Source organism: Pipistrellus hanaki, assembly GCF_964339955.1.
Source record: "Pipistrellus hanaki genome assembly, chromosome: 3".
Taxonomy (NCBI): Eukaryota; Metazoa; Chordata; class Mammalia; order Chiroptera; family Vespertilionidae; genus Pipistrellus; species Pipistrellus hanaki.
This window is the reverse complement of record NC_140505.1, coordinates 149,550,920-149,576,863: the sequence shown is the minus strand read 5'-3', so window position 1 is coordinate 149,576,863 and position 25,944 is coordinate 149,550,920. Positions and strand designations below refer to the sequence as shown.

The following is a 25,944-nucleotide window of genomic DNA, read 5'->3' as shown; positions in this document are numbered from 1 at the left end:
CCAACCAATTAGCTGGAAGGGAGGGATGAAAAGGAATAACCTCTCTTCAAATAATAAATCTACAAAGTCCTCTGCCACAAAAAAGCAGGTCCTTGTAGTTTTGGTCTCTTCCCATGAGATAATCACCACCTTGCTAAAAATGGGACCTCCCTCCCCCCAACCTCCCCACATACACCATCCCCAAGCCGGGGAAAAAACATCCACCCAAACAGTTTCTACTTGTTTTTACCATATATTCCAGGGGTCTATATGGGGTTTTTGTTTGTTTTTACATTTATACAGTTTACATTGCTTGACCCATAAATAACACTTGGAAGATTAATAGGGCCATAGTTTTAAAGACTATTTACATAGCCCCACCATGCATACAGAGCCTTTTTAATATTGGGGGTGGGGGGGGGGGGAAGAGGGAAAATAAAAAAAAATGGAGCTCTCCATCACTAGGCAATATAAATTTGACCATCTAAACTTATAAACCCTGACTAAAATACAAGCAATCGTTTCATCCATAAATGCTGTTTCTGGTTCCCTAAGAAATCTAGCACTGCAGTGTAACAAACGTCTTGCAATTCAGGGATATAAAAATATCAGCTTTAAAATCTGAACTGTACATTATGTACATTAATATTTGCACCGTTAAATTAGGAATACACTTAAGTCTATGAAATACTACATTATAAATAGCAAAGTTTTTTTTTTGTTTCGTTTTGTTTTTCAATCTGTAGCTGGAGCTAATACAATGATACAAAGTTTACCTGGCTAAAGAGGACGGCAAGGGGACGAGGCGGCCCCGTGCGAGGGGGCGCACAGTGTTGGCTGGGTCAGTGTGACTCCGTGCGGGCCGCACAGTAAGACAGACCGATCAGGCCCTGGGCCAACCTGGCGTGGACAACGACAAACACTATTGCTTCACGAAGGCGGCTGGCGTTCTCCGTCATCTAAAATCGGTACCCCCCCCCCCCCTCCAATCACCTCACCCTCATGACAGTTTTCTAGAAGATTCTCTCGCAGACTGCAGACCAAAGCAGCAATACAACAGACACCCTAATGCACCTGACTGGCACCATCCGAGGGAGGGTCACTGGGAGCCATCACACCTTCTGAGTGTTAACCGGACACTGTAAACAGCAGTGGGGGGGGGGGGGGGGCGCTCGTGTACATGGGCAAAGCACTTTCAACTATGTTAGCAACTTTTCCTACGAAAGAAAGAGGATCTGAGTCAAGAGGGTTCATGGCTAAGCTGAGACGGGGCCTCCACGGCTACACCGGGTTAAGAAATAATACAGTTTTTGCCCTTGTGTCCCTTTTTCTTCTTGGACTTGGTCATGCCCGGGCCAAACTGCGGCGCGGGGAGGACGGACGTGGGGCTGGACAGGCCGTCCGTGTAGTAGGCGTACCGCTGTGGCCGGGGCTGCGGGATGGGCTGTCCGAGGAAGTAGCCTTCTTCCTCCGAGTCGGAGGAGGAGGAGGAGGAGGAAGAGGAGCACCAGGAGTCGTCGTCCTCCCCATAGAGCCCCAGGAAGCGGGGCACCTGCGGGCTCTGCAGCGCGTAGTCGGAGGTGGCGTGGGTGTAGCGGCCGCAGAGGTCTGCGCCCTGCAGGAACGCCTGGATCTCCCGGGCGCTCTTGTTCTGCAGGAACTTCTCGTAGCTGTCCGGGGTGTACAGCCGCAGCCGGTCCTTGGGAGGGTGCTTCCGCTCGGCCACGAGGTTCAGGGCGTTGTCGGAGCGGGACTTCCTGCTCCGCCGGCGGCGGTGGTGGTGGTGGGGCCTGGAGCCCCGCGGCTGCTCCTCGAAGTGGTACACCCGCCTGCGCGTCCGCTCGCTCATCGGGGGCTGCCGGACCTCCAGGTTGTCGTAGCTCCCGTTGTCGATGACGTCGTCCGAGAACTTGACCTGCTGCGGCCGCGACTGGGACTTGGACCGCCGGAGCACGGGCAGGTGGACGGGCTTCTCCTCGGGCATGATCTTCTCTGGGCACAGCTCCGAGCTGAGACTCTTCAAGGACTCGGCGCTCCGGTGCAGCATGGAGGAGTTCAGGGTCCCCATGTTGCTCATCTTCTCGCAGTCTTCCGCCTCCATCTCCTCAAAGTTCTGCAGGGAATATAAGGACGGCCTCGGTTTGCTTTCTCCGTCCACCGAAGCCCCTATGAGAAAAGCCAAGACGAGATGTGAGTCTCGGTGACCCTGACCAAATGACAATTAGGACAAACAGCTGAAAGGAAGCATTTCAAAGAAAATTCTCCATTTCAATAGTGGATGACCACCCACGAAGTCAACACAACATGCATATGAAGAGAGGAGGTATGAATTTTGTTACTGACCCAAGGGGCACAGCCCTTCTTAGAAGTTCAGTTGTTTTGGAGCCTACAGGACATGGCATGAACAGTAACAATGTAAAAGCTCTTCATAAAAAAAATCTCATGATTAGCCCCAGCTCGTTTGGCTCAGTGGATAGAGTGTCAGCCTGCGGACTGAAGGGTCCCAGGTTCTGTTCCGGTCAAGGGCATATGCCAGGGCTGTAGGATTGGTCCCCACTGTGGGGCATGCAGTCACTGATCAATGATTCTTCTCATCATTGATGTTTCTGTCTTTCTCTCCCTCTCCCTTCCTCTCTGAAATCAATACAAATTTATGTTTAAAAAATCTCATCATTACTTTATTCACATGACATGGTAGAATTCTGCCTCTCAATCCATCAGAGCCAGATTGCTTCACCTGAGCATCCCCATCGGTCCCTCCTTGGCATCCACATGGCCACCGTATCGTCGTCCTCATACACCTACACCCAGTTTCCTCATTGCATACCGGGACTGTGGTCAGCAAGCCACAGCCCAAGGGCCACACCCGGTCCACAGCCTATGTGTGGATAGAGTTTCACTGGAACGCAGCCACACCTACTCATTTACGTATTATCTACGGTTGCTTTCCACAGTGGCAGTGCTGAGCATGTGCAACAGAGCCTGGGTGGCCCAGAAGTTCTATCTCAGAAGAAGTCTGCCAGCCCCTAACCTAGACAGCCATCTAGTCGTCTTCCCCTTCAACCCAGGAAATAACATGCCACCTCCAGATTAGTCTTACTTTGGAACTTTCCCCAAAGCTGATACTTGTTCTCCCTTTTTTAAGAGGGCCCAGGCAAGGGAAGGTAAATGAATACCCAGCAGACAGAAGTGACAATAAGGACTGGTGTCTCGAGGTACTATGTAACTTCCTACTTTCTAAAGGGAGCCCAATTCAGTCTGTTTTGTGTACCAAATGATTTCTATTTTTTTGATAAGTGCTAAACTCCTAATATAGGACCTAAAATACAGGAGGTGCTAGCCCTGGCCAGTGTGGCTCAGTTGATTGGAATGTTGTCTGTGCACCAAAAGGTTGTCGGTTCAATTCCCAGTCAGGGCACGTGCCCAGGTATGGGGTGTGCGGCTGGCAGCTGGTCAGTGTGAGGACATTGGTGTTTTTCTTTCTCTCCCTCTCCCTTCCTCTTTCTAAAAATTAATTTAAAGATTTTAAAATATTTTAAAAACAGCCAAAACCGGTTTGGCTCAGTGGATAGAGCGTCAGCCTGAGGACTAAAAGGTCCCGGGTTCGATTCTGGTCAAGGGCATGTACCTTGGTTGCGGGCACATCCCCAGTGGGGGGTGTGCAAGAGGCAGCTGGTCAATGTTTCTCTCTCATCGACGTTTCTAACTCTCTATCCCTCTCAATTCCTCTCTGTGTAAAATCAATAAAAATATATATATTTTTAAAAAATATTTTAAAAACAGGAGATGCTTCATAATTTAGTCTCATCCACGCTCAACTCCCCTTTGACAAGTCCAACAGAAACCTGGGGGAGGGGGGTCGCTGGCTCATCCCTCTTTGCCGCTGCAGCAGCTGGCATAGGCTAAAGCCTTTCCTGTCCACATTACGGAAACGTCACCTTTAGGAAAAGACTGGATGATATTTGTTTGGCTGTCACTAGCCAGGTAACATTTTTGCACCCAAAGACAATTATTGCAAATATGAGCTACAGGAGGGAATCTGGGTTCCAAGCTTGATCTTGCCTTGAAAAACCTCTGTGAAGTTAGGCATTTAGCCTCTGGTAATTCAAGTTCTTCATTTGGAAAATGCAATAATATCCACTCTATACAGCTCAAGGTCATTTTAAAGATACAGTATGGATGACTGATATGAATGTGCTTTGAAACAATGAAGTGAAATTATTTTATTTTATGGGTAAAAAAAACTATTCAGCTATTTTTGAGCTCTGTGTTGCCACAGGGCAATGCAGGGAAATTAAAAAAAAAATGTTATGAGCTTATAAAGTGGCAGACTGATTTTAATAACTTGAATTTTATACAGTACGATCCAAAGAGTATAGTATCTTTCAGAGACAAATACACAGACTCCATCGCTGAAATAAGTCAGGTTCTTCCTCTTTAAAATAAGTGTAATGAGCCTGGCTGGTGTGGGTCAGTGGTTGAGCGTTGACCTATGAACCAGGTCACTATTCAATTCCCAGCCAGAGCACATGCCTGGGTTGCGGGCTCAATCCCCAGTGGGGACATGCAGTAGGTAGCTGATCAATGATTCTCTCTCATCACTGATGTTTCTGTTTCTCTCTCCCTCTCCCAAATCAATAAGATATATATATATATATATATATATATATATATATATATATATATATATATAATTATATGTATAAAGAATATATATGAATATGTGTGTGTGTACATATATGCACACACATTTGCATGTTTGTTTTGCTAGACAGCATTTGGCACTGGATGAGACGCCTTCCTTCCCTTGGTCTCCAGTTTTAATTAACCTCCTGGTACAGGACGGTCCATTTCCAGAACAGACTTATTAGTGACTCTTTTTCCAAACACCGCCTAATCCCTGCATTACGTACCTGTGATGTTAGACAAAGCCAAAGAATCCATAGAGTCCCGGACGCTCTGCTCCGGTTTCAAGTCCGACAGGCACTCCAGGGAATCCTCGTACCACTGCGCCTGCTCGTGGCTGTAGCCCGAGGCCCCGTGGTCCAGGTCCAGCTCCTGGAGCCGCCGGCTGCTGGCCGGGCCCGGGTGGCTGCCGTACGCCGAATCTCCCAGGCCATCTTGTGACTGCGCCCAGTACATATCAGATTGGTATTTTTTACTCGCCAGGCTCTGGCTATTTTGCTTTAACTCGGTCTTATTTTTAACCATGTTATCAGATATCCAGTGCTCGCTGGCTCGGATGTCCATCTCGCCGGGCTGCTGCTGAAAGAGGCTTTTATCACCAAACTTGAGGAGGAGCTGCGTCATATAATCTTCATGCTCGGCCCACTCTTCGGGGTCTTCTGGGGTGTCGCGCTCGACTCTGCCTTTCCAGAAGTCTTCGTTGGCGAAACCTGCCCCCTGCCTGGAGAGGCTCAGGTCGTCCAGCTTCCGAGAGAGGGTGTCATCGGCGCTGCCCGAGAGGCCGGGAAACTTGTAGTTGAGAGCCGGGGACAGGAGCAGGGACTGGCGGCACTGGTCCGCCGACCGGCTGCTCTTGCCCATCCGAACGCTTCTCCTGGAGTCTCTGGACCGCGCGGACTGGAACGCAGAGTCGGAGGAGTCGGAGGCGTGGATGTCCTCCCCGAGGCTGCACGTCTTTGAGCAATAGATCTGGCCCTGTTTGGGGAGGAAGGGGCACCCCAGCAGGGAGGCCTTGCACTGGGCGCAGGAGAAGCAGGCTTCGGTCGCGTGCCAGTGCTGCCCGTCGTAGGTCATCTGGGCGTGGTCCACGCCTGTTGTGGAAAAGGACAGAACAACAGGCTACAGATCAACCTTGAAACAGAGGCAGGAGGAAGGGACGGGAAGAGGGGTGATGGGAAGGTTCTTGATAGGGCTGCGGGTCACACCAAGTCCGTATCTGCGGATATGCTTGCCTACTGCTAAAATTTGTTTGCAACCCCCAAATCAATACTTGCAGTTTTCAAGGTCATTTGCGGCCATGTGCAGAGGGGGAGGGGAAATTTGAGTTGACCACCATATATGCTCCCAGGTGCGGACAAACAAGGTGACCCTCTGCCTTTTGTTTCTGCTCTTGTGCTTTCAACAAGTGGCATATTCGTGGTCTACTTATACCATGTTTCCTTTAGATTTCTGTACTTTTTGGTGCTTTTGCTACTTAAGTGGCCCTCACGCATAGTGCTAAGATGCTGTCCAGTGATCCTAAGTACAAGAAGGCTGTGATCTTCCTTACGGAAAAAAATACGTGTGTTCGATAAGCGACATCCAGTCACATGGTACAGCGTTGCTGGCTGCAACTTCAGTGTTAACCAGCCAACAATAGATGTGACCGGGGGCGGGCAGGAACCTTTCCCTGTATCTCCCCTAGGAGCAATGCTCGGGATCCCATCGCTCAGGCGACGCTGTAGAATGCAAATCCCTCAAATGAGTGTCGGTTCTATAGTCACTGGCCAAAACTCATAAAACTGAAACACTTAAGATCTGTCCATTTCCTGTATGAAAATTACACCTCAATTAAGAAAAAAAATAGACTGTGGACAATCATAAAGGCTGATGGGAGCGAGGCCGAGCAGCCAGGCCGGGCTGGGACTCACCGATGTGCTCGCCGCAGGTTTCACAGTACTCCGCGTACAGGGACTCGAAGCAGCCACAGCAGAACGGGCGGCCGTCCTTCATGATGTACCGCTGCCCGCCCAGCACCGTCTCACACTCCAGGCAGCAGAAGTGCTTCATGTGCCAGTGGCGACCCTCCGCTTCCGTGCATTCGTCAGCAAAAATGATCTTTAAGAGGAATAGGGAAGCAGAGGGTGACAGAAAATCACTGTGAGCTCTTTCCAAGGCCAAGTCGCTTAGATGGCTAACCTTGTTTCTTAACAGCCTCAAGCTTCACTCTGACTTGCTTTAGCTCTAAAACAAGAGCAGTTATTGAAAACATGAAAAAAGAGCAACTAAGTGCTTGTTTAAACTTTATAAATGTCCAACCCCTGTGCTGTACACCTGAAACCAATATAATGGTGAATGTCAACCATAATTGAAAAATAGATTTCTTCACTGGAGATAATTAATTTGGTCATTATTTTGCTCCCCAATTGCATTTTATTGGCATAATCTGGCAAAGAAGACATTTGCATTGAAATAATTCAGTGGTCTGTGTTTTAATAGAAAACTCGTAAAAATGTCTGTGGAGTCAACATTCACAGCAATCCAGACGCTGGGCTGTGTGAGCCACACTTGAACAGCTGCTGCTTCGCTTGACCTGGTGGCCATTGGCAGACTGAAGACTCCGTTCTTTGCATTTTTGGTTTCAAAAACATTTTCAAATATCACATTATTAAAAAAAAAAACTTAAAAAAAACCCAAATAAATGTATAAAGAAAAAAATGAACATTCACTGTCACTGAGCGAAGGAAACTCAGGAAAAATAAAAAAATTATATATATACATATATATGTAAATATAATATATATTTGTGCACATATATATGCATATATATATATTTGTATATATAATATACATAATGAGGTACCCTGGATTGGGTCTTAGAATAGAAAAGACACATTAGTAGCAAAACTAGAAATCTAAAGTGTGCAGTTTAGTTAACGGTATAACAGCAACATTAACTTCTCAGTTTCAATGCACATGACTCTGGAAGACACTAACAACCGGGAAAGCTGGGAGAAGGGTGTGAGGACCTCTAACGCCTCCAACCCCTCTGTCCATCTAAAATGACTGTAAAAAGCTTAAGGAAAAAAATCCCTTTCACACCACCATCCCTTCCCACATGCCCCACCGGGAGCCACTGTTAACGGAGTGCGTGTCCTGCCGTACCGAGTCTGGGTGTGTACAAACGCGTGTACAGTCTCGGTGTGGTCCCCCTTTCCCTAACAGGCATAAGGTCCTCTGCTCTGCTCTCCCCATCCATCGGGAGCCTTCCAGCTCTGGATGCACAGACGCCCGGGGCCGCTCTTTGTTTTGCTTAGCGGTGAGCAGTGGAACAGGGGCTGGCTGGGCGCTTATTTTCCCCGGCGTGAAGGGATGAGCCGTTTTACCTCGTCACATGCCGAGCACCGTGGTTTGAGCAGTTCGGCGTGGTGCCGGCCGCAGTGAATTTTTCCGTCCTGATAAAAATAGATGAGGTCCACCAGCAGCTCGTTGCACGTGAAGCAGACAAAACAGGACGGGTGCCAGCACACGCCGGGGCCCGCCCGCGAGGCGAACACGGCGATCTCGCCGCCGTTGATCTTCAGCCCGCACTGAAAACACAAAGGACCATCCTTCTGGGTGACGGGACTCTCGGCCTCTCCACGTGCCACCGAGTCCCCAATCTGCCAGGAAAGCTTTTTATTTATTATTTATTTATTTATTTATTAATATATTTTATTGATTTTTTACAGAGAGGAAGGGAGAGAGATAGAGAGCTAGAAATGTCGATGAGAGAGAAACATCGACCAGCTGCCTCTTGCACACCCCCCACCGGGGACGTGCCCGTAACCAACGTACATGCCCTTGACCGGAATCGAACCCAGGACCCTTCAGTCCGCAGACCGAAGCTCTACCACTGAGCCAAACCGGTTTCGGCTGGCAGGAAAGCTTTTTTTCTCCCCTCCTACGAGTGACGAATAGCTTCTTAAGGCTGGATGAGGTGCAATTCTCAGCAGAAAGGAGCAGGCCTCCGACAGACAGACTTCCCCCGAGACTAAGGTGACCAGACGTCCCGCTTTTGGCGGGACATTCCTGATTTAACAATTTGTCCCGCGTCCCGCGGCGTTTTTAAAAAAGTCCCGATTTTTGGAAAAAAATCGGGACTTTTTTAAAAACGCCGTGGGACAAATTGTTAAAAATCAGGGCTGTCCTGCCAAACCTTACCCGAAACCGTTCCTAAGAAGGGTTTCGTCCCACTCCCATGAAGGGTGGTTTCCCTGAGCCAGCCTCCTGCTGGATGCGTTTCTGGCGCTGAGAATGGCCGGTGAGGATCTGAACGTCCTCACTCTCTCTGCCTTTTGTGAGCCCTCGGTGTACGGTGTACGTACCCCAGCACCTCCCAACCTGCCGGGACCCTGGGGGAGCAGGAGGTCACCGATGTCTGCCCAAGGGCTGGCTGACTTTCCTGGCAGACTCAGCGGTGTAGCCGGTTATAAACATGAGTCCCCATTTGGTGAAGAGCTAGGCTGCCTCTCTTGGGCTTAGTTTCTGGAGGCCTCGGGGGCCCACACGGGTGCTGGCCCTGCCGCCCTCCCGCCCCAGCTCGCTCCATCCACATCGCCACCACCTCGGGCCACTCGTTCCGGAGAGGGCTACCTGCTCGCACACGGCGTGCATCACGGCTCTGGACAGCAGCTTGATGGTGCCTCTTCCCAGCGCCTCCTTCTTCCGCTGGGCGCTGAACACCTGCAGCTCCTTCTTCTCCTCCTCGCTCAGAGACTGGCAGTACCGCACCTGCGCGGGGGGAACACAGAAGCACCGCCCTGAGCACGGCCCCCTCACCAGCTCCGTCTCCAAAAACGCACTCAGAGGGCCTGCCCCGTGCCGCTCCGGTTTAGCAATGACACCAGCCCTCTCATTGACTCAAAACCTTACGGCCTCTAGCAAGAGGGAAAAGCAATGTAAAAGAACACTCTTTTTAAAAAAAAAAAAAAAAAAAAAAATTATGAAATGTTTAATTTCAACTCCTGTCAGCGGAGACTCTAAAACAAATGTAACGTATTAACCTTTCTACAAAAGGTTTCAATTTAATTGCCACTTTTGCTCTACATTCTGCAGGCACTCAGGTCAGTTCGGGCCGAACGACACCAGGAGGCGACACCAGGAGGCGCTGGGCCTGGAGGAAGGGGTGGGGTGGCGCAGGCACCTGCAGCCCCTGGTCCCTGGTGGGTGGCCACAAACACTGTAAACACCAACCTGTGTTTACTGCTCTGACACCTTTTCTCTCCCAAAGAATGGAGAGCGGCCACACTTTAACTGAAGAGAGGCAAGAGCTGGGAGGAGCCGGGGTTTATGAGGGGCATCGCCATGCTTGGCGTTTATTTTCTTAGCCTTCTTCCTGTTGTCTTACCTCATTGTCATGCGGTGGCAACTGGTACAAAAGCTGTTTAATTCGATGCTTCTCCCCAGGGCTGTTCACATACGGAACCTTTTCCTCGGGTAAGCAAGCGAAATAGAGCTGGATCTGAGGGGGAGAGGGAGAGAGAGACACGGAGAAAGTGAGCGTCTTTGCTTGCTCCATCTTAAAAAGTTGCTTGTCGCCGAAACCGGTTTGGCTCAGTGGTAGAGCGACGGTCTGTGGACTGAAAGGTCCCAGGTTCGATTCCGGTCAAGGGCATGTACATTGGTTGCGGGCACATCCCCGGTGGGGGGTGTGCAGGAGGCAGCTGGTCGATGTTTCTCTCTCATCGACATTTCTAGCTCTCTATCTCTCTCCCTTCCTCTCTGTAAAATAAAATATTATTAAAAAAAAAAAAAGTTGCTTGTCTGGCAAGGCCAGGGCTTGACCTCTGGTGCTAATGAGAAGGCCAGCTGAGCCAACTCGCAGCCAGCTGCTAACTCCTCTTCAGGAATGCAATTTGCAGTGACAATTAGGGCTGTCATAAATTACATGCCATAAAATATGCACCTTCAATGCCTCCATTCCCTAGCCGGGTCTCCCCAGGGTCAGGGAAGAGTCCTGGGTGAATGCTACAAATGGCCACACAGGCTGCGGGACACTGCCTCAAACCCTGCCAGCACGCAAACACGGTGAATGTGATCTCTGAGTTTTACGTGCTACAAAGACAAAAAGCTGTTTTGTTACCCTCTGTAAACTCTCCCTTATCAGGTTCTCACCAAGCGTCGGCTTTATTTGCTTCCATGGGTGTTATTTTCTAAATACCGGAGTCCGTTTCCCCAAAGACACTGGAGGGGAGCCATGCTGAGCTAAACTAGGTTCATTCGGAAAGGCGAACTCACTGTTTTTCCTGTTATATTTAAAGGAGCATCCCCTCATGAGTACCACAGTGCTGAGAAGGAAGAAGAGGGATTCAAGAAAGAAAGACGATTGGGGAGTTGGGGGCCTGCTGCTTCAATGCCTTGGTATCTCATAAAACCTACCCACCCTCAGCTTCTAAAAGGGGGTCTTAAAAAAAATATCTATCTATCTATCTATCTATCTATACTTCTTTATTGACTTCAGAGAGGAAGGGAGAGGGAGAGAGATAGAAACATCCATGATGAGAGAGAATCATTAATCGGCTGCCTCCTCTGCAAGTCCCTTCAGTCCTCAGGAAGACACTCTATCCACTGAGCCAAATCCGCTAGGGCAGGGGTTCTTTATTAATAAGCAGTTTATCAAAATATCGCTTTCCTATCTAGTGCACCGGCACTCCGGCTTCTCCCCACTATATCAGTGACAGCAGCGTTTGCAGTTATAAAAACACTGAGCACCCCTGTGTGCCAAGCATGATGCAAGGCCCGTGAAGAATGAGAAGCCCCTATTCTCAGGCGAGTTCCCACCATACAGGAAGCAACCGTAACTCAAGCAACTGCACACCTTTTATTTCAAACTATACCTCAGCCCTTAGGATGATATTTATCACCTGCAATGTTTAACAAGTTCATTATAAGGGCATTGGGAACATAAAAATAGACATCCAGAATGTTCTCAGCTTCCTTAAAATAACAATCCAAACAAAGCCCCAATTAGCTCTTCAATATTAGTGTTCCATCCCCACCGAGCGGTGACAGATTCTTTTATGTGCAAGGTTATCAAAGGTCAACGCAATGCCACTTCAGATGGTTTCTCCCAGCTCTGCGTTTCCTCTCTTCCAGAGCAAAAGCTCTGCTGAGAGCTGGCGTGGAAACCTGCCTCTTTTATTACCTTTTTGTTGCTACTAGAGTTTTTCCAAAGGTTAAATTCCTCTCATTCTCTGTGAAGGGGACTCATTAGAAGCCCACATAACAAACGCATGAGCAGTGCTCTGGATTCCGGTCATCAGAGCATCTTCCTAGGGCTTGTGGACCCAAGAGCCCAAGAGGAACAGAAGACTCTCATTGAGAAACGAAGCATGACCTTGAAAAGCAAAACTGTAACACCAAAGAGGAGAGAGGGCCGAGGAGGGTAGCGTGTCCGTGTGGCAGTGATGTTTTATAAATCGTTAAACATTCTTTAAAAGTCTTAACTCATTGAAAAGCACAACGCGGGACGACCGGTTCCCACCTGCTCGGGCCGCAGCCCGGGGGGCACCCAGGCGTACTCCTCCAGCGCACAGCCCGAGTCATCGTCCGATGTGGAGCTCCGCTGGCACCCGAAGGCGAGCTTGCTCATCTTGGGCTCCATCTCCAAAGGCATAGCAACGTCCGGAGGCTGGTGTTCTCAGTCCCAGGACATCAAACAGTGGCTGCTGTGGACAACAGGAGAAAAAGCAAACTGAAAACCTGCAGGCGTGGCTCTTATGGGATGCCTGTTTACACACATAGCTGGGCCCTCCGAAAACACCCCATTTACTGGTTCACCGCCCCCAGAGCCCCCAGGCCCACGGACACCTAAAATCAGGCTCCATAATGCAGACAGAGCCCCCTTTCCGGCTCAGCGTTTCAGAAGACGCCACCAAAATTAGTTTGGTCCCCGTGGCCCTTCGAAGGTGCTTCTCCACACAGCTGTTCATTGGAAAGGCTCAAGAACATCGCCTTGCCTGACACATCAGATTACACTTCCCACCAATGAAATCCCTGTGAAGTGCCATGAGTTGAAAAAAGTGTGGGGACTGTGCCTCTTCCCACCTTGCCCACACTGTGCCGTGAAAAGTGGCCCCAGACCCCCCTCCGCTCCCCACATGTCCTCACGGGCTCTCCCCACCCAGGCATTGCTGCCTGCGGCGTGGGTCCGCGGGGCCAAACGGCGTAGGTTTCAGGTGTCTCATAAAGTTCTGGGAGACACTACACTTAGTTTACTCATTGGGTAGAAACAGCACCATTAAATCCTTATATAGCATGTTAAATCTGCAAGCCCTTACTATCTATGGGTTGAAGTTAGCCAGACAATCATTCATGAGTTCCTTCGACAAAAAAATAACTGAATCCAAGCGCGAGGTTAAAATAAAGCCCAGCGTGCTGGCTGTTCGTGTTGAGCTGCCTTATTAGCAGGCGTCCACTGAAACGTTACGCAGCACCTACTATGTGCGACATGCTGTCAGCCTGTCCTTGGGCAAAGGAAGTCCCCTCAGAGGAAGGGCTGTAAAGGTGTCTCCGTAACAGTCCCTGCCCTACAACCCAGGAAACTCGATCATCACCAGGTATATTCCTTATACGTTTCCTCTGATTTTTAAAAATCATCCCTCAAGGAACTTTGTCATCACCATTATGTTCCTTATAAGTTTTCTTTTTCTGATTTATAAAAACCATCCCTCATCCCAAGGCCCCAAGAAGAAACAAAGATATAAGATTTTCAGAATCAGATGAAGCTTTTTATAACTCCCCCTTTCTTTCTACCAAAAAAATTGTAGATAATTAGCCCAATTTAGAGAAAACAAGGCTCCAGGAAGTTAAGTGACTTGCCCAAGGTCACACAACTAAAATAAGAGCCACGGTCTACAGTCTAGACTAGGGGTGTCGAACTCAATCAGAGAAGGGGCCAAAATCTAAAATCCAGCCTAAATCGCGGGCCGAATGGTTTACTGAACAGTCATAAACTGACAATGTCATAAACTGACAGCGGAGTGCAGTGATGACAGCGCGGTGCGGGCCACATTGCAAGGCCTGGCGGGCTGGATTTGGCCCGCGGGCCTTGTGTTTGACATATGTGGTCTAGACTATGGGCCTGCCACATCAGACTTCTAAAAATCATTCTGCCTTAAAAAAAAAAAAAATCCCTTGTTTGCTTAAACCGGTAGGAAAAACCTCAACACTTCCAGACTGAAACTAAGTCATTTATCAGTGATTATCTCAACGCCACTCTTCATACGTATCCTGTCAGAAAAGGTGACTCACTAAAACCTATGGTTACGAAAACGTATGGTTTTTCTTCTATACATCAAAGGACACAAATGGAAGGCCAAACACCCAACGGCTGTGTTCCATCCCAACAGCTGGAGCGCAGCCACACAGTAGATATTATTCCAACTAATAAATTTAACTCTCCCTCACCCTGAACAAAAAGTAAAGATGACCTCACTTCCTACACCACCGCTGGGAGGTTACGGCCTCTTAAACAAGTCATCATTTCACCCAGGTGCAACTCATTCACGTCTTGACTTAGGAAGGCTTTCTAACACGGGGCGTTGCACTTACTCCTCAATAAAAAGGACTGTGTTAATGACAGAACATTTCTTGGATTTAGTCTTTTGCTTTCATCTAAACACACACACACACACACACACACACACACACACCACACTAACAAACAAAAGCTCCCGTATGTCCAAAACATGAGGTTAAGGATTGAATTAGTAACTCAAACACCTCCCCAGGAGAAGGGGTGCTTGCAATGCAATGTCACCTGAATCATGAACTATACCTATTTGTCCCTTGACACATCTGGCCAAGGAGGGAGACACGAAGGCACCTACTCTGCACAAACTTACAAAGAACATAAATATTACATAGAACCTAAAAAATTAAGTGTCCCGATCTTATAAGACAAGACAAAACAACACAAGTGAAGATAAACCATGGGTTTTCTAAGGTAACACAAAGGTGCGGATTGCCAAGGATCCGAGTTCCTTTGAAGGCTGTATTCCTTGATTAGCCTTTTGTGGAAAAGGTACAGTGAGTGGACTATCCTAATCAAGGGACATCAACTTCGGCACCGACGGCCACAACCCCCCTCCTCCTCCCCTCACCGGGATGCGCAGTCACATCTCAGGCCTCCAGCTCGCACACACCCTCCAGCCTTTCCACAACCCACACTGAGCACTTCGTTCCTCGACTGCCTGGAGGAACCAACGGAAGGGACCTGAGTGACAGTCACTGTATCACAGGCACGGCTTTTGGTTTCACCTGTTGGCGCTCCGACAGCTAACATAGTTCTCTGGGCCTCGCCTGTTAGTGTTATGGCATTTAATCCCCATATCAAGCAACCCAATCAGGGTGTATCTTGTTAACTGAGGAGGAGGCGGCCTCAGAGTGATTTGACACAGGTCAACCGTCCCAGGTCAGTAAGGCAATCGGCAGCACCCTTAGAACCAGGCCTGTGGTCTCAGAGCCCTCAGCCCCTCTCCGCCTCCCCAAGGTGGGACTGTGGCCCCAGCTCCCTTTCCTTTGGTGAGCCAGCTGTGAGACCTCACTGCAGGCACGCAAAAGGACATAACTGGGTGGGAGACCTTCCCCTTTGCCTGGAGAAGGACTTCGAGAAGATAGTTGAAAGGATTATAAAAATTCAATAGCCTCATGAATTGATTCTTTGGAGAAAGCCTCTTTCTTTTTCCTTTGTGTCAGCAGATAATTACACAAAATAACAAGTCATTATATTTATTAGAAAGTTCTCAGAGCTGATGAAAAAATAAACATTAGGAAAATAAAAGGCCCATCTGGTGTGTCTGAGTGGTTGAGCATCGCCCTATGAACCAGGAAGTCACAGTTCAATTCCCAGTCAGAGCACATGCCTACGCTGCAGGAGCGTGTAGGAGGCAGCCGATCAATGATTCTCTCTCGTCATTGATTTTCCTCTCTCTCCTTCTCTCTTCCTCTCTGAAATCAATAAAAATATTTTTTAAAATATATTTTATTGATTTTTTACAGAGAGGAAGAGAGGGGGATAGAGAGTTAGAAACATCAATGAAAGAGAATCATCGATCAGCTGCCTCTTGCACACTCCCCACTGGGGATGTGCCCGCAACCAAGGTACATGCCCTTGACCGGAATCAAACCTGGGACCTTTCATCCCGCAGACCGTTGCTCAATCCACTGAGCCAAACTGGTTTCAGCAATAAAAATATTTTTAAAAAATAAAAAAAATGAAAGTTATACAGCATGACTTCTAACTACCAGGTGTGGTAAGAGTTGCCCAGACTCAATAACTGCTGACATTTTGCTCCATTTGCTTTATCTTCCTCTTCCTGCTCCTCTTTCTCACACACACAACACACCATTTCAAAGTGTGTATTTTTCATATTCTCTTACCAAACCATAGTTCAATTAAACATAGCTGTTTAGAAAATGTCCCTTTAAAAAAACAATGTGCAAGGCATCATGTTCGATGCTGGAGATCAATAGAATAAAAAGCCCAAGTAGTTCAAACCATCAGTATTCTGTGATTATGGGGAGGCAGGTTTATTATCCTGGTCTTGAAATGCTGTACTGAGCTGACTGAACTCAATCACACATGAATGACGACGATGCAGTCAGCCATTCTGTACTAGGTCTGACCCTGTTAAGGGAAAGAATCAGTAGAGGCCCCACTTCACCACCACCTCTTTATAACTCTGGGTGTAAATAAGTCTTGTGATGCAGAGAGAAGTGAACGTTTTCAGGGTTGGGTTTGTTCATGTCCCAGAGTCTGACCACTAAGGAAATGTGAGAGGAAGCAACACCTTTAAGAATGAACACCACCGTCAAAGATGGCACTGACGTCAGGCACAAGGAACAGGAAATTGAATTAAATTCCAGCAGGTTATGATATTTGCAGATTCTATTTTGTAGAGAAGACTAAAAGCCAACTACAGGAGTCAAGGAGAGAAATGGCGACAAACAGAAGAGCAAGACATAGACACGGGTGGGGAGGGAGAAGTCCGAGGTTGTGTAGAGAGAGATAAGAAAGACAAGGGTTATTTGGTTGCTATGTTATCTTCATGCCAGACAACACAAAATGGAACCATACCCCTCCTTTGTCCTTTTTCTCCCTTCCCCCTTCGGAATCCTTCAGTAGCGAGTTCTTTCCATTTAAAAAGACCCAAAGACAAACAGCTCTCAGATGCATGACTTCTCCGTCATCATAATTGTCATCAACATGTGACCCAAGGGAAGAGCAATCCTCAGGGGAATGGAATCTGGTGCTTCAGCATTCAGGGGACTCAGCCCTGAAGTCGTCATGCCTTTCACAAGCCACCACTCATCTAGGGGGCCTGGTTCTTAAAAATGGCATCTATTTTCCAAGGATATGAAAGTTTTAAAGAAGAAAAAGTTGTATGAATATAAAGAATTAAAGTTACTATTGATGGGCACCAACTGGCATTGCTACTTTCCCTGTGACTACATAGATTTCCTTGATGCTAACCAGCGACATCTGGAATAAGAACATGTTAACAGAATTAAAAAGGACTGAATGTTGACATGTGAACATGTGAGTTTCATCAATTTTTTTTTTTTTTTTTTAAGTTTGGGAAGGCTCTAGCTTCCTGTAGAGCAAACAATGTTGCCCAACTATTGACCACCTTTCCCAGCTCCCTTGGACTCAGATCCTAACCCAACCCTACATAAAATTTCCAACAGGATACACACATGTATACACACATGTACACAAGTGCATGCATGTGTACACACAAGCGAGTGTGCACGTGCACACACAGCATGTATAATGGTCTACAGAGCATGGCAGGGTCTTTCCAGTGGTGTTAGGGAGAGTGATAATTGTAAGGACCCAGTGTATTAGGGTGCTTGGCCGTGAGGTAGCGCTTGTTACCCAAATTAGAGTACAGCTTCATTCACCCAACACGGTGATGTAATGAGAGGTTTCTCATGAAATTTACTGCTAGATGCCTTCACTCCATTTACTCCCTCATCCTTATCTTTAAAGGCCGTTATTGAATGGTTCTGGGGAAAATCAGAAAGAAGGCAACTGACATTCCATTAAATGTCAGCCAGAACTGAAAAAAAGTATCCATCGCACCGAGAATGCTTCCACATTCCATGACACATTCTCTTGCTTTCTTTAATGATGGTGATATGGGTAATTCTATGTGATTTAGTCTTTGGCTGATCGTCTTTCCACTACTGAGTACAAAAATCAACAGTAGAAAAACACTGGCCTCAGGATTCGAGACACAGGAATTCTAACCCAGCCGTCCCAGCTGGGGGTGACCTGAGAACCTGGTTCCTCACCTGGAATACAGGGCCGGTTCCAGGGCTCCTCACAATGCAGAGCTGGTGTCCGCAGTGCGTGGCCCTCTGGCTAAGATGGTGGACATGTTTCTATACGTCTTTTCTCTCCCTGTTCTCATGACACCTGGATTCCTTCTACTTGAGTTTCTTCTTAAGTAAGTAACCTTTTCCCATGGCCCGCAACCAACAACCTCCAATCTTTTTAAATTTGTTGCTTTCAATACGCTGTAAATTAGGCAACTATTCCTTTGAAAAAAAAATTGTCTAAAATCATATAGAATAATTGTGTTGTGGACAAGGGCTTAGGCATTCCTCCCATAAACGCAGTAAACACTGGTTAAGTAAGATAACATACACTACATGAAGGTGCTATTCGAATTAAAAAGTAGCTTTATTATTTAGCAATGCTATTTTGGTATTTACAGACCATTTATTTTCTAATGAGCTATATGCTGCATCCAGAGTTATTATTTTGATTGACCTTGACATATATATTTAAACCTTTATTTCCCCCTCTCCCCCCTGAAGCTTAATAAGTCAGCACAGTATATGAAGGTCCAGAGGCAGTAAATAGTTGACAGTTTCAAGGGAATACAGATTCTTCCAAAGAAGCAACAATGGGTGGCAGTGGTAGCACTGACCGAACTTTCAAGTATTACATGTCAAGCAGAAGACTTGGCACTTAACCCTGTAGGCCAGTGGTCAGCAAACTCTTTAGTCAACAGAGCAGCAAGCCTTGGCTTGCAAGCTGAGCCGCAGTTTGCGGACCACTGCTCTAGGCAATGGGAGAGGACAGAAAGGTTATGAGTAGGAGGTCCACTCCTGGTTTTAAGGAAAATGAATAGGATAGAGATGGTCAGGAAAGAGAAAGGGAACCTGGGAGGGACCTATTAGCCCGTTATCACCAAGAGAGCCTAATCATGTTGGCTTGGTTTGGAAAGAAGGTAAAAGGAAGATAGAAACTGGGTCCAAGACAGTTTTGAGTCTTACCTGACTGAAACATCTGTCGTGTACCAATATGGAAACTACATAGGAGAGTGAGGGTCTGAGCGAGTTGGGGACAATGAATTCCATCAGACCCATACTGAGGGGATAACTGTACATCAGTTCTGGTATGGTTCCCATAACATCATTCATCATTCTCTTGGGCCAAATAAAATCAAAAGCACGTGAACAGATAACAAAATAATTTTCAGTGGCCGCCAATGTAAATGAGGTCTAAGGTCGTACCCCTAATTACAAATACTTTCCCCAATGTGATCCCACTCTAGTTCCCATGTGAAGACCACCCTGGTACGGTAAGGTCTTATGAATAAGTATTTCTCACGTGAACATGCGCAGGGGAGTTAGAAATCCTTTGATCACCAAAGGCCAGAACAGATACTGACTTGTCAAGTCAGCGGGCTCTCGTCCACGAGGTGTCTCCCGCTGCTAAGTGCCACCCAGTGGGCCACAAACTACTTAACAACTTCTTTGTTAAACTGCTTGTTAACAAGAAGGTGCAGGTCACACAGACCCAAATCAAGTGACTCTGCTGCTAGGCTAACCACGCAGGTGCATTCAATGTAACTCCAGGCTAATTTGGTAGCAGTGACACTTGTAACACTTCCCTTCTTCTCAGCACACAAAACATAACCCTTATGGATGCACACATCTCCTTGTTTATGATGTCCTTAACTTAAAATAAGAAATAAAAATAAAAGAGCCTGGGACCTATAAAAGGCATAGGCTAGCAAAATGACTACAATGATGTCTTTAAAGTTTTCACACCCAAAAAGTACTCATTCAATGCCTGTGGTCTCCTAAAGACCAAAGTCGCTGCTCAGAGCATAACCCAAATTTACTTGCTCTGATGTGAACTGTCAAGATAACCTGGATAAAAAGTAAATTTATTTTGCCTACAAAAACTTAAAAGCAAAAACATAACGCAGGTACCTGAAGATACCGCTTGTGAAACATCCCTCCGCTAACACTACTTTGTACCAGCCATGAGTGGCAGGAGGCCATGTGTCCTTTGGCATTTTCTGTATTTTCCAGCTAAACGTCCATCCAACGTGTACATTTTCCCCACAACAACGGAGCGGCCTGTCACGCCCGCCCCATCCAATTGCCAAGAAGCTATCCGCTTTTCCAAGAGGAAGTGTGGGCCCCGCAGGGTTTCCAAGCATCCTCATGTCATGCACAAATACATTCCACGACAGTAAGACAGATCGCCTAACAAAAGGAGGAAACGCGATGACAAAGCGCGGTCCCCGGCCAGGGCGGGCGGCGCTCTGGGGGTCAGGTTATTTGGCTGCAAACCGGCCCATCAGGACAAACCCAAAGCGAACGCGGCGAGAGGCACGGCTCCAATGGACCCATTATGTTTTCCGTCACGGGGGCAAGAGAGGGGGGAGGCGAAATTGGGGGGGACACGCAGGTCTTTTCTTAAAATTGTGGTTCCAGTCAGCCTCCTATTGATTTTCTCAATTTCTATTTTCAACCGCGCGGCCCAAGGAAACGGCAGCCAGACCTGCCTCCAATGTACACAGAGCCTCGGGTTTCACCCTGTCACCTGTTGGCTTCTGAACAACACTCCTCTTTGTGAGGCGCACAGCGCTCGTTGGAAACAAGTTTCCAGAGAAAACACTTCAAGAAAAGTGTTTGAGAAGTCACAAGACTCGAGTTGTAAAAACAAATTCCACGCATAGCCTGGTGCGCGCTGACATAGATTAATGTGGAAACCCGAGCTTTCGAGAAAGGGGGTCAGAGGGGCGCCGGGCCGGGGGGAAAGGATGCCACCCTCCTCCGGGGGAAACTCAGCGGCGGCTGCGGAGGACCCACCGGGTCTGCCCGCCCCACACCCCGCACCCGAAGGGACCCTTAGAGCGGGCATCAGCGCCCCCTGCGCCCCGCCAGCCCTGCCCTCCGCGCGGCGGCGGCGGCTCCGGCCGCCAGGGGGCGCCCCGGGCCGCGGGTCGCAGCGAGCCCCGGGCTCCCTCCAGGTCTCCGCCGCCTCCCGCACCCCGAGGCCGAGCTCCGGACCCAGCGGATGGGATTCGGGGAGCCTTCCCTCCCGGGCGCCGACGCGACCCCCCACCCGGAAGGGTGCCCAGCCCGATCCCGGGGCTGGAGTCGCCTTCGCACCCCCTTACCCGTCTCCAGAAGAAAGCCTCGCGCCGCCTCCCGGCGCAGGTCACCTCCAAGGAGGAGACTCGCCCCGCGACTGAACCGAGGCACCGAGTGGCCCGGGGCCCCCCCAACTTCGGAGGAGAAGCCCCCCACTCCCCGTGGGCGCGCACCCCTGCAGCCCGCGGCGGTCAGTCCCCGCCGCCCGGTGCCATCCAGCCCCGGACCCAGACAGCGGCTCCCCCTGGGGCCGCAGGCAGCGGGGCCAGGCGCGGCCTGCAGCCCCTCGGGGTTCCCCCCCCCCCACCGCACCCCTGGCTCGGGGGTCCCCGAGCACCCCGGCGTGCACTCGCCGCCCACCCGCCCTGCGACCGGCCCAGGCTGGTGCCTCGCGAAGGCAAACAGGGCAGGGTGCCCTCCCGGTCACCCTCGCCCACCCATTTCCGGAGCAGACCCCCCTAGCAGGGAGGGAGCAGCGAGCGCGGGGCCCCCGTTAACCCACGGCGGGCCGCGCCCCCCGACAGGGCGCCGCGCTCGGCCCCGCCCGGCGGGCCGGGGGGTCGCCCCCTCCCCGCCCCCGCCCGGCCGTGACGCACCTCCCCGGCCTGTCCCCGGAGCCCACTTCGGTGCAACGCGGCGATCTCACCCCTGCAGTCCCCAACCAACCGTGGGGGGTTCGGGGGAGGGGTCGGCAAAAGGTCCTCCTGCTCCTCGGGGACCCTCTGTCCCCGCCGGCGCCGCTGCCTCCGCTCCCCGCGTTACAGTCGCCTGGTCCAGGCCACCGCATCCCCCAAGTCCCCGCTCCGCGTCTCCCCAGGATCCTCCGCCGCGGAGAGAAAAAACCCCGACTCCGCTCCGCTCCGGGGGCCCGCCGGGGACCGATCTTCCCAAGTAACCGGAGCCGCAGGAAAAAAAGTAACCGTTTCGCTTCCTGCCGGTCCCACCCCCGGCGGGGCGCAGCGCAGCGCAGCGCGCGGTGCCAGGCTGACCGGGCTCCCCGCGCCGGCCCGCGGGAGGCGCCTGCCCGGCCCGCTCTCCGCCGCCGCCCTCTTTCCAGGAACTGTCACCGCTGACCGTGCCCCTGGCAGGTCTCCACGAGGTCCTGCGAGCACGGTGTTCCTCGAAAAGCTCCCCACCCACTTGGCCAGCCTCGCGGCCCCGGCACCCACCTCGGTGCGCCCGCTCCATCGCCGCCAGCCTCACTGAGCGGAGCCGCGGGGAGGCGAGCGCCCCGAGACGCTTATGTAAACCGCCCCGCCCGCAGGTGCACGCGGACCTCAGCGCCGGGAGACTATGCAAAGGCGCCTCTTAAAGCAATCATCTCCGCTCTGCCCATAACAATGATGTCAGCAAATGGCAAGGAGGACTCAGTTCTCCCTGGGAAGGGCTCATTAACATATGAATCCCCCCCCCCCCCCCCCCCCCCCCGTAGGACTTTTCTTGCATTTCCAAGTGATTCTTACTGCTTAGCGCAGGAGATTTATTTTTATCAGTAAATAACAACAGAGGAAAAAGAGCCGGCGGTCACGGGATGCATTTCATCAAGGACACGACTTTTATAAGTAGGCTAAGTGAATATCGTTATTCGAACACCAGAACCTGCCTGCCCCACACTTTGAGGCTCACCTTGTATCGGAGCTATTTCTAGGTACACCGAGAGAAAGGGAAGCTTGGCATCAGGTGCCCACAGAAAGAGCCAAGAGAAGCAAAATCAGAACCTCCCAGCCAGCCCAGAAAGCAATGAGAAGTATTTGCAGCAGAGGTCTGCATCTCTTCTCAACAACAGATTTTAATTTCTGCAATCGCCTCCTTATCACTTGGTGATAAGAGGAAAGGGAGAGAAGAGGAGGCAATATTTAATAGCTCTGCCATTTCACAAAAGGCTAGCAAATGAAAGCAAATTAAAACGGTCAAATTCCTTCGGTATCCTACTTATTATTATTATTATTATTATTATTATTATTATTATTTTGTTACTAGGTAAAAGAAAAGAACCTTGTGCCATCAGGATCCCTTGGGAGTCGTTTGCAACATATATGTTTCTACAGTACACAACTGAACAATAGCTCATTGTAACTGTGATTTAAAATACACAAACAAGTTGCCATAAATAGAGCAGGCAAGTAAATAACTCTGGCCAGTTTCTGTTATCTCTGCTGGAGAAGGTGCTTTTTGTTTTGTTACTTTTTTTTTTTTTTTTTTAAGTGGCAGAGATAGAAAAAAAAAGAAAGAAAAAGAACGTGGTGGCTCTGCTGGTAGGCTAGCTTGGAAACACTGTTTGAAACAACGGGATTTGAAATTCAAATGGACTCTCTGTTGGGCAGTATACATTCTAGTTTAGAAGAAGGTTCCCAAACAGCTCTAAGATAGAGCTCCTCCAGCCTGCAGATAGTGTGGGGATTGGTGGGAGGGCCGGGAGAGGACTTCAAAGGTCCTCTGAGGAGCTGTGAAACTAACCATGAATACCTAGGTTAGATCTCCTTTTTCCTGCTTCACTTTGTTTGGGCCTCCTCCCGGAAGTCACCAATTGGCAGTATCTATTGGACAAATGTGCCATCAGTTATTGATTTAAAACACTCTAAACTATCAGGTCATTATGATAAAGGGAGGATCAGCACGCCAATGCGTTAAGCCAGGTGGATCCTTTCCTGAAACAGCTTTTAAAGGAGTGATACACAGTAGCCAAGGCTACAGAACCTTCCCAACTACAAACCATAGCAACACTTCTCAGTATTAAATGCCAGCCATTGAGAGTGTGCTTCCGCTAACACAATTACTTACACATACTGTTCGTTGCATTTTCAGCAGGTACTGTCAGCTTTATTGCTCTTGTAACTTTTTTTTTTTTGACGATGAAGCAGTTTGGAGACAGTTAAAAAGCTTCCAGCTAATGTTCAATCTGAACACAACAGCCCATGCAGTCTGGTCTGAAAGGCATTGTTTTTGTCAAGGGTGAATTTACAGGATGAGAGCAAGGACCCCCACCGGCACCTTTTTGTTTCAGCCAGGTGGGATTATTCATTGCTTGCAAATCACACTTGTAGGGGGGCTGGGAAAGGAAGCCCAGAAATTCACAAGACTTGGTTCCCTCACCCCATCCTGGTCTCTACTCTCACGTCCTCAGAGAGGCCTTCTCCCACCACCCTCAATCCCAAATGTCACCCCTCCTCCCTCTTGTTGCTATTTATCTTCATAGAACTTAGCTTTGCTTCAGGTCTAAGTGTTCATGTTTGCTGTCTCTCTCCTCTGCTAAAAGGTGGGGATTTTGGAGATTCACTCCTGTATTCTCAGCACCAAAAATCATGCCAGGTACATAGCAGGACAAGCTCAATTAACAGGCATTCAGTGAATGAACGACTGTGGACATTCTACTCAGGCCCCCACAGCTATACCATACCCGTACAGATAACTCCATCTAATCTAAACCCAGATTGAACTGCAACGTCCTATGGGAGGAGACGGTGAAAGAAAAACAGAGAAATGCCAAGGGCGTCTGTTTGTCAAATGCCAGCCAGCTTTACTGGGTCTGGAAGAAAGAGATAAAGTATGAAATGTAAAGTACAACATATACTGGTGCTATTCCTTGGTTCTCCTGTGATTTGTACATAGTCCCCTTGAGGTCTGCTCCATGCCTTTTTTTTTTCTTTCTTTCTTTTTTTTTTTTTTTTTTTTCATGTGTAAAACAGACCTGCTTTCTAGTTTTAAGAGTCAGAGTTGTTCTTGGTCTCAGACATTTGGGAGGATTTGGAAGTAATTGCCAGCAATCTAGGAAGTGTCTATTTAAGTGATTGGATGCCATTAAGTTTCTTAATACGGAAGAGAGGTCAAGGACTCTCACAGTCATCGAATGACATCTCCCTGAGTCCCAGGGCCAGTCGGCATATATAATGGTAAGTAGGGTGCCAGCTTGAGTCTTCAGTGAAGGCGTGGTCTAGGACAGCAGTTTGGTTGTTCTGACCTTGAGTTGTTCTTCCTACATAGAGATAGGTATGTAGACTAAGAACTGCAAATACACATGTTTGTAGACTGTAATTTCTAATAGAAATGGCTTTAAAAATTTTATTTAAATCCCAAAATCATACAATTTTAGAGTTGCCAACAGCCTACCTGGTACATCTTGTCCAGATAAAGAGATGAGGTCCAGAGAATTGTCATAATTCTCCATGCTTGTTACCAAGGTTGGCACCACTGACAGTTTCTATGAAATGCTTTTCTTTCTTGTTAGTTTTAAACGTATCTGTTGTACCTCAGACTGGGCCCTATACCCTGCCGGCCACTGAACATTTGTGAATTCTAGTTACCAGTCTCTGAGCCCGCAGCTCCCTTAGGAAGGGCCCCAAGGCAGGTATCGGCTCTTCCCCAAGCGAACCCGGCATGATGGTGTTTTATAATAGGTTGCAGTTTCTCTAGGTCTCCAATTATTTTCTTTCCCCTTTGATTATATTTAAAGCAATGTGATTAGAGAGTACTGGTTCTTTAACATTTTCTACACCCAAATCCCTCTTTAGACTTACTACTCCAATCCTCCCGGCCAACGTCCCCTCCCCCCTCGCCAACCTCTTCTGGAGTGAGAGAATCCTCCCAGTAATGTACCCTGATGCACTGGGTTTGGAGCTAGGAGATGTAAATGTCTATTTTCTGTCCATTACTAGCTCTGTGACCCTGGGATAAATCACTTCGCTAAGGTATTAGGGTTGTTTTTTAGTTTGTTTTTCCTTTCTAAAAATGAAATGGGCTAGGTCAATGGCTATGACTTCTGAGGAGGAAACGCAATCCATATCTCAACTAAAATAGAAATCTTAATATAGAATCAGCTGGAAGTGAAACTGCTCTGCTGAAGCTCTGCAGACT

The 25,944-nt window shown here is 48.7% G+C and overlaps 1 protein-coding gene across 6 annotated transcripts in view; it reads right to left on the bottom strand.

Annotated features, from left to right (window-relative positions):
* Window positions 1–209: 209 nt before the first annotated feature.
* The window catches only part of PRICKLE1 (prickle planar cell polarity protein 1), a 104,440-nt gene continuing 78,705 nt past the window's right edge, over window positions 210–25,944 (bottom strand). Inside the window, exons 1-8 of one of the 6 annotated variants that reach the window (XM_084876642.1) lie at window positions 22,263–22,387; window positions 12,170–12,353; window positions 10,034–10,147; window positions 9,280–9,417; window positions 8,031–8,234; window positions 6,576–6,762; window positions 4,893–5,756; window positions 210–2,145 (exon numbers count right to left, since the gene is read on the bottom strand). In XM_084876642.1, the coding sequence (XP_084732768.1) occupies window positions 1,271–2,145; window positions 4,893–5,756; window positions 6,576–6,762; window positions 8,031–8,234; window positions 9,280–9,417; window positions 10,034–10,147; window positions 12,170–12,301 (2,514 nt within the window). In that variant the 5' untranslated portion in view covers window positions 12,302–12,353; window positions 22,263–22,387 and the 3' untranslated portion in view covers window positions 210–1,270. Of the gene's footprint in view, window positions 2,146–4,892; window positions 5,757–6,575; window positions 6,763–8,030; window positions 8,235–9,279; window positions 9,418–10,033; window positions 10,148–12,169; window positions 12,354–21,689; window positions 22,098–22,262; window positions 22,388–25,944 lie in introns of those variants that run through there. The other 5 variants (XM_084876646.1, XM_084876645.1, XM_084876643.1 and 2 more) reach the window with 5 other exon arrangements.